The sequence below is a fragment of the Catharus ustulatus genome, chromosome 7, assembly GCF_009819885.2.
Source record: "Catharus ustulatus isolate bCatUst1 chromosome 7, bCatUst1.pri.v2, whole genome shotgun sequence".
Taxonomy (NCBI): domain Eukaryota; kingdom Metazoa; phylum Chordata; class Aves; order Passeriformes; family Turdidae; genus Catharus; species Catharus ustulatus.
This window is the reverse complement of record NC_046227.1, coordinates 25,472,219-25,486,455: the sequence shown is the minus strand read 5'-3', so window position 1 is coordinate 25,486,455 and position 14,237 is coordinate 25,472,219. Positions and strand designations below refer to the sequence as shown.

The following is a 14,237-nucleotide window of genomic DNA, read 5'->3' as shown; positions in this document are numbered from 1 at the left end:
CAGGAACAAATATTTGAAGCCCCATTTTCAAAAGCTGTGGCATTGCTGGTGTAGAGATGTGCCTGTAAAGGCAAATGCCAATCAGGGAGCTGAGGTGCAGACAGTGATGCACTGCTTGCTGCAGTGATCTGTGGGCATGTTCAGAGGGCAGCTGTGTGTCTTACACAGGTCCTGAACCTGCCTGCAGTGCCAGATCACACATCATTGCCAGGAGGCTTCAGAGGACCTGTCAGTCGAGTAGTGAGGGGAGGATGCCTTGACCTCATTCTGAGCCAGGCAGTGATATTTTGGGAGCAGCCTTAGCTAAACTTGTGCAAGTGAATTTGAGAAAATAGAATGATCTTTTCCTAATTGGTGCCAAGTTTGAGGTGGAGAAGCTAGGGTTTGAATAAACCCCAAGGGCTGAACTGAAAGGTGATCAGCTTCAGAAGAAATGCTGGGATTGTTTTTGAGTGGTTTTCTGATCTATGGTCTTGCTATTGTCTTGGAATGGTTCAAGGATTTACTCCCATCCAGCTCTCAGTAACTGCTCACTCAACCAGCAGGAGGGAGCACTGTTGGCTCTTCTACTCTGTCCAAAGCAATCTAAAGTTTAAATAATTTTCAGAATCATTTAAACAAAAGGGCGTCCTTTTGAGAGAAGGAACTTTTTTACTGTGACGTGAATGCAATCCTTTACTCTTATAGCAGCTTGTGTTTGACTTTGTATTCATTCCTCACCCCTCTACACTTCACGTGCTACTTTCTAAAATGGAAGTACTTTTTTTCCCTGGGAAGTGGGAAGAAGCGTGACTGAGATAGTAGAATAGATTTCTTTTCCTTTTCCTCCTCTCACCTTGTTGCCACCAGCTCTTTTGTATCTGTGTTGTGTTGAGCTGCCCTTGTGATCCGTGGTTTGCTTGCTGGTGGCTGTGACTTTCCTGTCACTAGATCAATAAGAGAAACAGATCTTTTTTGAGAAGCTGAACTGATGGTCACCCTTACTTCAAAGGTGAAGCACACAGGGAAACTTTGAAGTGACCACTAAAGCTTAGATCTGATCTGTAGAAGTATTGTGCCTAACAGACTAGGCATGTGTAGATTAGGAAATCTCTGAAATGTAACTTCAAAATTCTTCTCTTCTGCTATAACTTTTTAAACTCCATTCTGATGCACTTGCTAAATCACAATTACTTTGAATACAGAAAGAAACTTGGTTTGTTTTTCCATTCCCTAGAGGATGGAAACTAGAGGATGGAAAATAGGTCAACTTATTTCTAAATGATCCTATGCAGAAAAGCAGATCTAGAATGTCAAAGTTCACATCTCAGGACAGCTGTGTGCAGCTGTAGTGATAACAAGACTACTGAAAATTAATGAACAATCATAGAGGAAGATAAGAGGAAGACTTTGCCCATCCAACACTTGTTAATGAATGTTGGTTGGTTACAGTACGTTTACTGATACCTTGTCCAACCCCATTTCAAACATGCCAATTAATTATATTTCTAACACTTTTTTTGGGAAGATGATCTTGTGCTATGCTATTTTTAATCAGCTTTTCCTAGTAATCCTTCTTTGTTTCTAGATTGCTATTGATGCTTTGGACTTTTCAGGTATCCACATGACACCTTTCTTGTTGCACAGCCTGGAAAGTACAGCAGTGTTAAACACTGTACAGCTGGAGCATTAGGCTGCTCTGCTTCCTGAGCCACTATTGTGAGAATTGATTTTATTACATTTTCTTAAAATTATGTTCAGAACTCTCAGTGGGGAGGTGCTTTTGACAGCCCACCTGGAATTTCAGCAACCAGTTTATTCCATCATCTCCTGGTTTTATGTCTCACATTTCAGCAATTTGGTGTATGTCTTTTTAGTAGATATTTCAGTTAAGGCAGAAGTTAAACTTTTATCAGCTTTTGTGGGAGGAAAGTTAACTCACCCTCAATTGCTTCTGAAAAATCCACTCTGTTCTTGTCAATATGGCCTTGAGAGAGCAAAAGAAAACAGAGGGACTTGCTGATAAAGATCACTACTTTAAGATGTACAAGATGTCTCTCATGAAGTCATTAAAGTATATTGTGTTGGATCTGTGTGCAGGACAGTGCAGGGTATTGTGCTACAGCATTCACTGTGATTACAGCCACTGAGACAAGTATTACAAGCAATAAATCTGTAGTATTTCTTACCATTTTAATCTGACTTTTGTGTATCACAAATTGCAGCAATGTTTCTTTGAGCTCCATGGGTCCACAAGAAGCTCCCAGAAGTCTGCAAGAACCACAGAATGGCAGACCTATGAGCAAACTTGCTGTTTGCCATCACAGAAATATGAGAGGGTTGTGAGTGAATGTGTGGTTTGCTGTGTGTAAACTATCCTTACAGTTAATGCAAGTTAAATTCTCTGTGACTTGCAGCCAGGTCTTGGAACAGACCTCTTTAGACAGTCTCCAGATGGTTGTTGTTACTTGCCTGTTGTTTGAATGCCTCCATAATGACAATCCATTAAATCATCTGAGTGTCTTTGCATAAATATTCCATTTAGGATTTTTATACACCTATTAGCATTCTGTTGAAGTAATCTGGGGGATATTTGTAGCTCAACAAAAAATACTTTGACTGCAATGCATTGTAGAGTCCACAGAGCTATTGGGCTCATCATGCCAGTGTGTTGGGGAGTACTGGAAAGTTCAGGCTCTGCAAGAACTCAGGCCAGCTCATGTGGTAAAACCATCTGAATCCTTAAATGCATAGTTTTTATAATCAGCTTAGAAAAGATATGATTTGTTGTTATCTAAGGTTTCCCTGATGAAGCATAAATAACAGAACAGAAATCTATTGCCTGGATCTTACTTTTTCCTCTGTAACTGTCTGCATTTTTCTGTGAGATCAAAATCTCTTTCTCATCAAATGATTGAAAATTGCTGCCTTAAATTTTTGCCCAGTCAGTATCTTGTATCCTCCCTAGGCAAGCAGGGTCTTTGATAAAGAGGAAATTTGCTGGATGTGACTCTTACTAATAGTGTTGGGCATGTGCAGGGCTGAGTCCTGTGAATCCTCATTGAAGAGTTTGTCTTTAACTCTGTGTCAGCTCAGCAAATTGGCCGTTCAGGTTGTCCTTTCTGCCTTGCCCATTGTTATACCAGAACCAGGCAGGAAAAAGCCTCCCTGGAAGCTGATTGCTCCTAAGTGTGGTGTTCTTGCTCTCATTATGCCAACCCCAATGCTGACTGTGAGCTGGGTTGTAGGGTGCAGGTTGTGCTTAAGCCAGATTCTGCTTTCTGTCACCTACACAATCCCTTGCTCTGCCAGTAAATGAAATTAAGGAAATGAGAATAGGCTCCCCAGCATGGAAAAGCATCAATATTTAGAGTTAACTACAGATGCCAAGTCATATGGCATTCTGTACTGTCATCCAAGTAGGGCATCACTCAACTTATATGCAGAAAAATCTGAGAACTGAGTGAAATGAGTGATCTGACTTCCAGCTGGGTGGTAAGAACATACCCTCACCTCAACTTTCTGGCAAGAGATTGTGCTTTCTGCTCATGGTGAGTTTGTGCAAGCTCATCAGCTGCAGTCCTCTGCTTCCATTTGTTGTTAGGACAGCATGGGCTGTGCTCTCGGGCAAAAGGTTAGTGTTACCCCCATGAGCTGGATTACTATGTCTTTTCTCTGAGGGACATAGCTACTTGAACATTATCTAATTTTATACAGATATCTGGTAATAGAAGAAAGTGTTCTGTGCTTCCCAGGAAGCTTGTAGTTTCTGTCTTGCTCAGCAGGCAGTGCAGTGTTTGCTTGAGCTGGTTCTGGGAGAAACATCTTTGTGGGCCACACTGACCTTTAATGAAGACAGACCTATTGCTGTTCATCACAAAGTGCCCATTTTGGAGCCTGGGGTCCTGCTGATGCTCTGTTTGCTGCAGTAAAATGTTAGATTTCAGTTGGATTTTGTTCCCTGCTTGTTGGAGTGTTTTGCTGTTAACCTCCCATTCAATCGTTTTTCATTTAACAGAAGATAAGATCTGGACTGCAGTGCAGCACAACAGCACAGGGCTGACCAGAGTGCAAGGAGCTGGTCCAGAGAAGCCCTACACCATGTCCTTCGACTACAACAGCAGTGCAGAGCAGCTGGAGGCTGTGATAAACAGTGCTGAGAACTGTGAGCAGGAGGCATCCTACTACTGCAAAAAGTCACGGCTCCTCAACACCCCGAGTAAGTGCCACCATCCCAAACCTTTCCTTCTTAACTCCATTGTTCAGCAGGTACAGGCCACACCACGGCTGAGGAGAAAAAAAGAAAAACAACAAACCAGTAAAAAATCCCCAAATTCATAGCAGCAATACAGAACAGAGTGCAAAACCTTTCACTGTTTTGGGTTCTGATGTGCAGTGCCTGTGCTCTGCTGTAAGAGGGTCTGAGCTTCACAGGGGAGTTTTCACTCTCTAAGTTCATGCATGTCCAGACTCTGAAAACTTCTACAATGGAAAGTGCTACCTAGAAACCACAAAAAGTGTATTTAGCTGATGGCAAATAGATGTGTTTATTAATTTACAGTTTTTGCCTATATATTAAAGACAAAAAGCACCCAGATTGCTCTAAAATCATAATGTTATGTAAGGGAGGGGTGTAACCTCCTCTGAGTCCCACAGCCCTGAATATGATGTGTGAAGTGTTTGGTAGCACAGTTTCTGGAGCAAAACTAACTTTCCCCTTGCAATAGAAGGAATATTCTTTTTTCCCCCGACTAAATGTATAACAGAAAAAAAGATAGCAGAGGGTTTCATCAGTTTGTTTCTCTGCAGTACCAAATTTCCAGTGGCTACTCAGGATACCTGGCTTCCAGTCAACTCTGTCTTGATGTCAGGATTTTATGTTTGTTTACCTGGAGAGATGAATTACATTAAGGGCAGACTTCTGAATGTCTTCAAAGTCTCCTCTGTTACTTGTAACATCTGTATTGTTGTGGTGATTATTTCATTATTAGCAACTCTTAAATTTGCTTGTAGTTTAGAAGAAAGACCATGGAAAGCTGAAGGGGAGCTTGTAGTGGGAATTCCTATTGTCTTGAAACCACATTGCCTAATGATGTGTCAAAACTCTCCTGGTTCCAGCAAAGTTACTATAACGCTGAATGTTTATGGATCCAGTAATTAGATGCCTTAAGTCAGTTTATTTTTAAAAGCTGTGAATTATGTCTTTTGTCATCATCAGATTTGCCAGCCAAGAATTGCTTGTGTTGCTGATCTTTTTTTAAAGAATGAAATGTTAATATAAGCATCCAAGGTATAGCACAAAGGGAAAACAAAATGTGTTCATAACTGCTCATAAAGAAGTGGAATTGATGTCTTACAAGTACTTTCAGTGTTGCTGGCTTCTGTATCCCACACCACACTTGATGCAGGATAAAGATAAAACCCCACAGAGGCCATTTGCAAAATGTTGTTTTAAAGATGAATGCCACAGCATTAGAACAGATCTGCATGCGTTTAATTTTGCACGTTTCTGTGAGGCACTTGTTCATGTGTCTGGAGGAATGTACACCAAAAATGGGTTTTGAGATGACTCTTGTATGTGGGGCCTCTCTAAAGCTGGGGGCACTTCCTGAGAACCAAAACCCTTGGGGAAGAAAAAGTAAAGATAATCTTGTGCAAATTGACAATGTGCAAACTGTGTATTTTCAGGGCTAAAGCTATCAAACAGCAGGCAGACTGCCTAAGAGGGCTCCTGACAGGCAGCTCATCCTCTGCTTGTCCAGGACCAAAGCTGATTCCTCAAGGGAAAGGATGTGGGGATGGTGTCCAGAAGTCTGGCTGGTGCTCTTGCAGCTGCTGCAGTGCCACTGTGGTCCTGACAGTTGACCACACAAGAATTGCATGACTCATTTAGTCTTTACCGCAGCTCCAGCTGAGAAATTAAAAAAAAAATTAAATTATAATCTATGCTGTGCATGTAGCAGACACCATAACTTTTTCCCTCTTTTTTCCTTCCTTTTCTATGCTTTTTAATTACACTTTCAAATTTTCCCTTTTTTATCCTGAGCTTTCTCAGTAGGCTAAAGCTTTAAATTTGTCAAGATGTGAACCATACTAAAAAATAACATTTCAGTTCTTAAAATGACAAGATAAGGGTAATTTGTTCTTAACTGAGTAATAAGTATTTTTGTAGAAAAGTATTCTTTTCCACAAGCTCTAATAATTGATATTAATTTTGTGGTGAAATGCTGTTGTATTACAGAGGAGCCTGGAGACCAAGTAGTGCTGAACAGTATAGGTGTCTTGAAAAGTTAAGGAATTTCTACTCCTAAACTTGAAGACGAGATACAAGTGTGAGTGACCTCAGGGTATTTTGCTGAACCTGCTGCAGAAGGGTCTCACTGTGTTGTTTTTGCTGCATTCGGGGCCAGAGTAATAGAACAAAGCTCAAAACCTTTGAGTTCTATTTCTTTATTTGACCCAGACTTCTGGATGCCTGAAGCACTGTGTTCCCTCTGTGTTGCCAGGGTATCTTAATGTGTAATTGCTGTTAATGAGTAACACTTCAGGTCTAACTCTAGAATTCAATGTGCCATGCCCAGGTATTAATGTACTGCGTCTGTAGGCCAGCAGGAAATGTTACCTGACCTAATCCACTTGCTGAATGTCTCCACTCATCATTACCTCTGGACTGAGCCCACTGGTGAATGCCTGATGGAAGGGCATCTCCTGGAGCTATATCTAATCTTGACAAAGTTATAAAAATTCCTCTTCCTGCAAGAAATCTGATCCATTGCTGAGCTTACTCTCATTCTTGCCCTTGCTCTACTTTTTTCCCCACAAGGAGATGGAACACATGATTAAGATATTACAGCTGATAGCACCAACACACCAAATCTTTGTCTTCAGGATTTAAATACTATCATGTTTCACAGAGAAGGAATAAAAGCATTTCTCTTTCCTTTTGCATCATAGTGCAAAGACATGTTGTTACATAGCAATTTTGGCTTTCACAGCTTTGACATGGGGCAAATGGGACAAGCAAGACATTCTGGACTGCCTCAGAGAGAAGCCCAGGAAGGCTCCTGGCTTGCATAAAATCGTTCCAGTTTATATCAAGGAATTTCTTTCTCCTTTTGCTACTCCCTCCTGCCCTGAAGATACAGGCACATCCTCAGCGGGTGTGACTGAGCGGAGTATCCCCATTGAGTTTCTTGGATTTACATCTGCAATGTGTCAGACATGCAATCTGGCAGTTGGCAGAGGAGTTTACTCATCTCCACCTCCTGCTGTCTGGAACAGCCTTATTGGTTCTCCCTGTCATACTACAGCTTAGCTGCAAGCGTGTTTTTGAAAGCAAAAATTGAATTGCCCTGAACTGTAGTTTGTACATCTCTGCCATCACACAGATTTTCAGGAGGTTTGTGAACACCACAATAGATGCCTGTTCATCAAGGCATAGCTGGCTTCCTTAAGAAAGTGGCAATGGAAACTTGTATGACCAGAAATCACAAGTCTCCTGTGACTTTCCCAGGTTCCCAGGCCTGCTGGAGAGACACATAACCAGAGCAAATCTGACAGTTGGCATTAATTAGGAAAGTACTCCACAAAGTAATCCACACTTTTAGGGAAAGATTGCAGACTTATCCTTACAAGTAGAGGCCAAGTCAGGCAAGCAGGAGAGAAACAGGGTGGGCAGGAAGGCTGAGCTACCTCTGAATGTGCTGTCTGTATTCTGAGAATATGAAGTGTGACCCACCCCAGGGCTTTGATTTCTGTTCTTCATGGAGCATCTCAGGCAATACCTAAGGAAAGAGCATTTGTGTAAGGATAGGTACATGTGTGCAGATGCATGTTTAATTACACTGTTAGCATACAAAATGTTTGAAAGTATGAAAAGATTAACTGAACAAACCCCCAGCTCTTGACTGAATTTGCTCAGTTTTCTAGCAGTGGTGGGTGGACTCAAATGCTTGTCACTTGGGAAGCTTCCTCACATCCACCTTATCAAGGACTTAGCACAGTGATGGCTATATCAGTGGCAGCATAGCTTGCTTTACAATACTTGGCTGACAGTCTGTCAAGTTCATAGCATTCATTTGTGTAGGCAGGGACTGAGAAAAGATCAGTCCAAGAGCAAAATCAAAGAAATAGGAATGTCTGTAGGTAGGGGGTTTTTCCTGACTTCTTCCTTATTTTTCTCCGTCCAGTAGAATTCCTATACCAAGTCACCTTAAGCTTTGATTTCAAACATTGATCCTAAACTACATCCATCCTAAACTACACACCTCTCCCCTGAGCTTATGGTCTGTCAAATCCCACTGCTATATGACTTTGCACCCAGGTTTCCACCTCCTCTCCTCCTCTTTGGATCCCAGCTAGTCCCATATGTCAGTGCCAAGCTGCCCCAGGTGCTGTCCCACAGTCTGTGTCCCCTTGTGCCAGGCAGCTGGTTGCCCTCACTGGTGAACCACTGTATTTGCATTTTGTAGCTCTTTATTGGAGGGAAAAATGTAGTGCTGCCTCATAGCAGGGAACATATAACTTCTTAATTTAGACTTAATTCCATTGCTGGGACAGGTCAACTTGTTTTTTTTCTTTATCTATGCCCTGTATGTTGCTAGAGCTTTGTCTGTGCAGGCTCCCTCCTTAGCTCCAGATGAGGCCAGTGATGTGAGAGCACAAGTGCTAAGAAATGTCCTTCAGGTCCTGCCTTCAGTAGTGGCTGCTGGAGAGATGCAGCTTAAGGTGAGCACAGAAGTTGAAGTCTTTAGCATGTCCCCCTCAATGTCCCCATCACCCACAGTTGCTCAAATAAGGGCATTGGTGTTTATGCTACTGCCAATCGCTTTTATTATCCACTATGGATTTGTTGTTCATAAACTTCTCTAATCACTTTTTGAACTTTATTGGACTGCCTGCCCTGCAGCCTCCTAGGAAAGCAAGTTCCAGGAGCTTCCCACTTGCTGTTTTACAGAACTACATTTTTTAATGTGTTTTTAACTACTGTTTTGCTCAGTACACTGAGTTCTTGTATTACAGGATGCAGTGAAATAGTTTTTCTTCTCATCTAGAGCTTTTATAGTGCTTTTAGTTACTCATCTAGGACTTTCACTAACTCTAGTATTTTTTCACCTGAAGTGCCCACAGTTTTTTGAGATATGTTTTTCACCAAGGTTTCACCACTTTAGAGTAAATCTTTTTGAAGAAAGGAGTCTGAAGCCTGGGTTCTGATGGAGTATTTTATATAGATGTATTAGGAGGTGATGTAAAGTGACCCATAACAGGCAGTCATTTACCAATGGGGTTTTGTTCACTAGTATTTTATGCCTTATAAATATAATTTCCAGTTTATCATTCCAGTACTTTCAATTGTTAATGCACTACCAGGGGACTATTTGTTCTTGTACAAAATAACTTTAAATTGTTATTGCATTACCAGGAGACTATTTTTCATTGCACAAAATAACACAGAACAGGGCAGTCTGCCCTCAAAAAGAGACTTGTGTTGAAGGAGTGGTGGATAGGTGGCAGGTGTGGATTGTGTGCTGTGATTATTCTTGGCTAATTAAGATCCCTTTTTTGAGAATGATTGACTTGCCATCTGTGTTTCCATCGCCATGCCTTCTCTCTCCCCCCAAAGTGGCAGCAACAGCTTCTCACAACTTTAGACAGCTTGTGCTGTATTTGGAGACTTAGGAACAGAGTTCACCACAGTAATGCAATACACTCCCTTTATTTGTAGGGAGAGATTTAGAGGCCATTTTTAAAGATGCTATGGTGGTTTTTGTGTGCAGCTCATTAAAATGCAGGGGGTCTAAGCAGAATACAAAACCTGTGGCATGGCAGAGGTAACTTGGCATGGAGCCTGCACACAGCTGTGAGCAGTGGAAATATCATTATCCCAGTTTCTGACCCTTTACTCCCCTTGCCCTATACTGTCCTTTTTGGCTGGCAGGGAGGTACAGTGTGCTAGAGCTGCCAAGCAAGCATACCGAGTTCCTTCTCATCCAGTCTTGTTGTGTTTCTCTGAGATGGAAATGCAGCCAAGAGGCTAAATGATGGGAGAAACATGGGAATAAATCCTTGCTCAGCCATGCACTGGATGGCCTCTAACACAGTGGAAGGAAAGCATGTTCCCTTCTTGATACTGCAGGAGAGGGCAGGCTTGTAATGCTCCCTGACATAATTCTGCAGTGACACCAGCAGGGCAGGGCTCTCCTGGGATGGCTCCAGTGCACACTGGAGCACCATTACCTGTGTTTGCTTTAGACACAGTGTGTCGGGTGAATTTGAAAAAACACTTCTTAAAGTGAGGACTGATGGAGTAGTGAGGAGAGAGCTTCTGTGGTTAACTCCTGTTTGGGTCTGTCAAATACATCCTTCATACTTCTGCTGTCACTGGGTATTTCTGTTACTTTTTTGTTGTGCATTTGTTTCGGTTTTTCCCCTTCCTTGAATGAATTTAGTTTTGTAAGTGTAAGGAGCAATTTTGGAATTGCATTTTTACTTTATTTAATCAAATTTTATTTCGAGACCTTTTACAGTTTACACAGAAAGCATATTTGCACTCCAAACGAAATAGATCTACTATGTTTTACTGACATGGAAATTATCTTTTCTGGTATACAGGAAGCTTGACCAAGTGTGTTAGTGAAGGTACATAGGACAGGTAAATGAAATGTAAACCTAGACAGCAGATTTTGAGCCTGGATTCTGGAATTCACTGCATAAACTATTATTGGTGGTTCTATGAGGAAGTCAGTGGTGTGAACTGATGCTACAAGATGTTTACTTGAGTTCTACAATCTGTTGGTTTGGGACTTTTGATCCCAAAGAACTTCTGGTTTGGAGTTAAAACAATGATATCTTTGTTCACCTGTGAGATCTGTGGGATCGTGGAAGTGCTCATAGCTCAGTAATGCTGAAATGTTGAGTTCAGGGAATTCTACAGTCCAAAGAAGAGTTTGAAAATTGATAGTTTTATGAGGCACACGTGTGCCAGAACCAAACACAGCTTAATGATATCTCTAGCTTAGAGAGAGACCCAGTTGTACAATCTACTCATACACACAGTTTGAAGAAGGGAAGAAGTACAGAATTCTTTCAAGCTATACCAGCCAACATTCCCTTAATCATGAGCAGTAATAGTCTCTTTTTTAATGTGCAGGACTCAGCACATCGTTAACAATAAATAAATAAATAATAATGGTGATTAGAAACAAACAGCTAATCCATGGTTTGTTATATTAGTGGGTCATTAGCTATAACAGCAACCTGTCCTCCATTGTAGCAAGAAAGCAGGACTGCTGCCTGAGCAGAAAAGTGTGCCTTCTCCCTCATTAGAGACACAGCAGGGAGTGTGTTCTCATCACAGTTCCATTTGTCTGCTTCTTTCAGCTGTCCTACTTAAAACATCTTGGGCTCCATTAGACTCAGATTGTCTTACTGGCATTAAACTAATTTGTCTGTCAAATTTAGGCCAGTGCAGAGAGTGATGTTTTCTGATTTTGCAGAGCAGAAGATGTAAATCATAGCAGTGGAAGAGTTCTCATCTAACCTCTTCTACCAAGATGCCACATGAGTGGCAATAGTAAACGGCAATAGTAATTTGTAAATTGGTATTTACACTATTTTGGAGGATAAAACAGCATTTCTGGCTGTAATCTCTCAGTTTTATGTATGTTTTGGGTTCATTTGACTCCTGTTTTGCACCTGGGGAAGAAAGTAGATGTGTAGCAAGGCACTTGCAGAAAATCAGATGGGATGGAACCCCTATGTTTAGATTTTGTTTGAACTGGTTTGACCTGTCCAGGAGAACAGAGGTGTTAGGCAGTTATACACAAAAAGATCATTAGCATAATGTAATCATGTAAGCAATTAGCAGAAAAGAAAATGCAACTCTATGGTGAAAAAGATGGGTTTTTGCTCTGAATTATTATAGTGCTCAGATTCATTGCTTCTAAATCTGAAGTCCAGTAACCCCATTTTACCCCCATTGCAGTTTGAAGGTAGCCTGTGGAAAATTTATTTTCACGTTTGAAAGTGTGAATGCAGAGACAGGAGAAAAGAATGTAGGAGGATCAGCTGAAGGTGGCATTTTGGCATTACTTGGTGTTCAAACAACAAGGGAACAAAAATCTTCTCTAAGCAAAACACTAAACTAAATACTTTTACATGAGCTACCTGGTCTTAAGGGGGCCATAAAAAGTGTATCTTATTTCCTTTTGTAAAAAGAATACCCCAAAATGTAGAGGATAAGCAAACCTACTTTGAGAAAATGTCTCCAGACACTAGAGGGGAAAAAAGTTGTGTACTACTTCCACTCACAAGAAGCATCTAAAAGCAATTTAGAATTGTTTACACCTGGACTGATCTGGAGAGTAGCAGATCTGACTGAGACTTGACAAGTAGCTAGAAAGATGTGGTGACCTGAAAGAAAATAACCCTTTTTAAACCTTCTTTAGAGAAGCGGTTTTATCTGCTTGGCCCAAAAAGATTGAGAACAAAAATGAAAAAGCTTTTGAGCCTGAATCTTTTCCAAGTCCTTTTGACAAGAGAAAGACTCAGACTGCTTTAGCCAAGGCGTGTATTCTCACTTGAGCTGTCCAGGACTCAAAACAACATCAAGAGCCTTCTTCCTTTACTCTCAAGAGCAGAATTCAGAAGCCCCGGTAGAAAAGTTTTTTTGGGTTTGTTTGTTTGTTTGTTTTGGTGTCTTTGGTGGGTTTTGTTTGGTTTTTGTGGGTTTGTTTGTTTGTTTGTTTGTTTTAATATTAGTATTTAGAAATCAATTAATTTATGCAGTTGTCCTCTAAAGGTAGCTTTCTTGTTTAGCAGAGAAAAAAATTGAGGCATCAGGCTGCAACCGACATCAATTTTGCCTGAAACTGGGATGGGCCATTAGACTGATTTAAATGTACCGCTCTAAAACCAATGGCTAAGTTCTTTTGTGGCTAAGTAGCCACAAAAAAGAGCCATACAAGTGTTTCCTTTCAGCTGAACACCTCTGATGTCTTTCACTCCAAGTTTAAGCTTCCTGTGGGTACTTCTTGTGCCTTGCCTCTGTGCTGCTAGTGGAAGAATGAACATGCCATTCCTTAGAGATACATTTGCTTTTGTGTCACTACACTTATGGTGATTTAGCAGGAAGATGTGATCCCATTAATTTTTGTGGACCTACCAAGCAGTAAAGAAGATAATGTTATATTCAAGTGGGGTATAATGGGATTTTTGGTGTATTCAGCCTGATAAGGGGAAGAAGTTGTGAGATTTTGCACTGTAACTGGTGTAGTAATAAATGTTGCTATTTCCCCTTTGGTTTTATAGTTCAGTGTTGAGTTTCTCTAGGGATGTTTTTGGAATGAAAATGCATTACAACCTTCACTTAGGCTGAGTACTAGGAGCACCTCTCCTAGCAATAGTGTCTGTTTTGTGCTTAGGCAGTACATGGAACCCCTAGGAATGTATTTCTCATTCAAATGTTATTGAAATTGGCCAATGGGTTCCTGAATTACTCAAACAATAGACACAGGTATGCACAAAAGTTCACGTAGAATGTTTCAATATGTATAATTTCTCTAGAAAACCAGGTTGTGGTTAATATCTAAAGCCTGCCAGGATCAGTAGACACCCACTCCATGGGTCCTAGTGCTAGAAAGAAATCTTAATTTGAGTTAACATGAGATGTACATATTTTCTCACCATGCCAGATACAGAAATGTCTGTCTCCTTCCAGGATAGGAACAAAAGCTCAAACCAAATGTTCGCCCTAAACTCAATTAACTTCATCACTATGCACTGTTCTTTCATAGATCATGGACCACTGCTGTTGTGCTAGATTCAATCCCTGTCTTCATATGCTGACTTTTGTTTATCCAGGATGCTTAGTTCCATGTCCCCCTTTCCTTAAATCTTCCATTTCCCCAAAAAGTTTAAAGTGGCATGTCTAATTTATAACATGTAGTGATTTCAGTATATTAACATTGATAGCACATGAAAAGTCCTCCCAGTAGTTTAGACTGCAATAAGTTTTGTTCTGGCTGTTCTTTTCCTCAGTTCTGTGTTACTGAACCTAGTTCAAGTCTGACAGGTTTGTTTCACTGATGACGCCAAGTCTATGATGGGCCATTTTAAAAAATGACCAGATATCTGAAAAAAATTAACATCAATTTCATTATATGTTTGTTTAAATGCTAACTTTTTCTTCATCTGATGATTAAAATGGTCAGTAGAGTCTATAAAGTTATGTATTCATACAGAGAGAGTTCTGTCTTTTT

At 40.8% G+C, this 14,237-nt stretch overlaps 1 protein-coding gene across 1 annotated transcript in view; it reads left to right on the top strand.

Annotated features, from left to right (window-relative positions):
* The window catches only part of CNTNAP5 (contactin associated protein family member 5), a 276,013-nt gene that overhangs the window by 186,035 nt on the left and 75,741 nt on the right, over positions 1-14,237 (top strand). Inside the window, exon 13 of the mRNA XM_033065393.2 lies at positions 3,998-4,198. Coding sequence (XP_032921284.1) covers positions 3,998-4,198 — 201 coding nt within the window. The remainder of the gene's footprint in view (positions 1-3,997; positions 4,199-14,237) is intronic.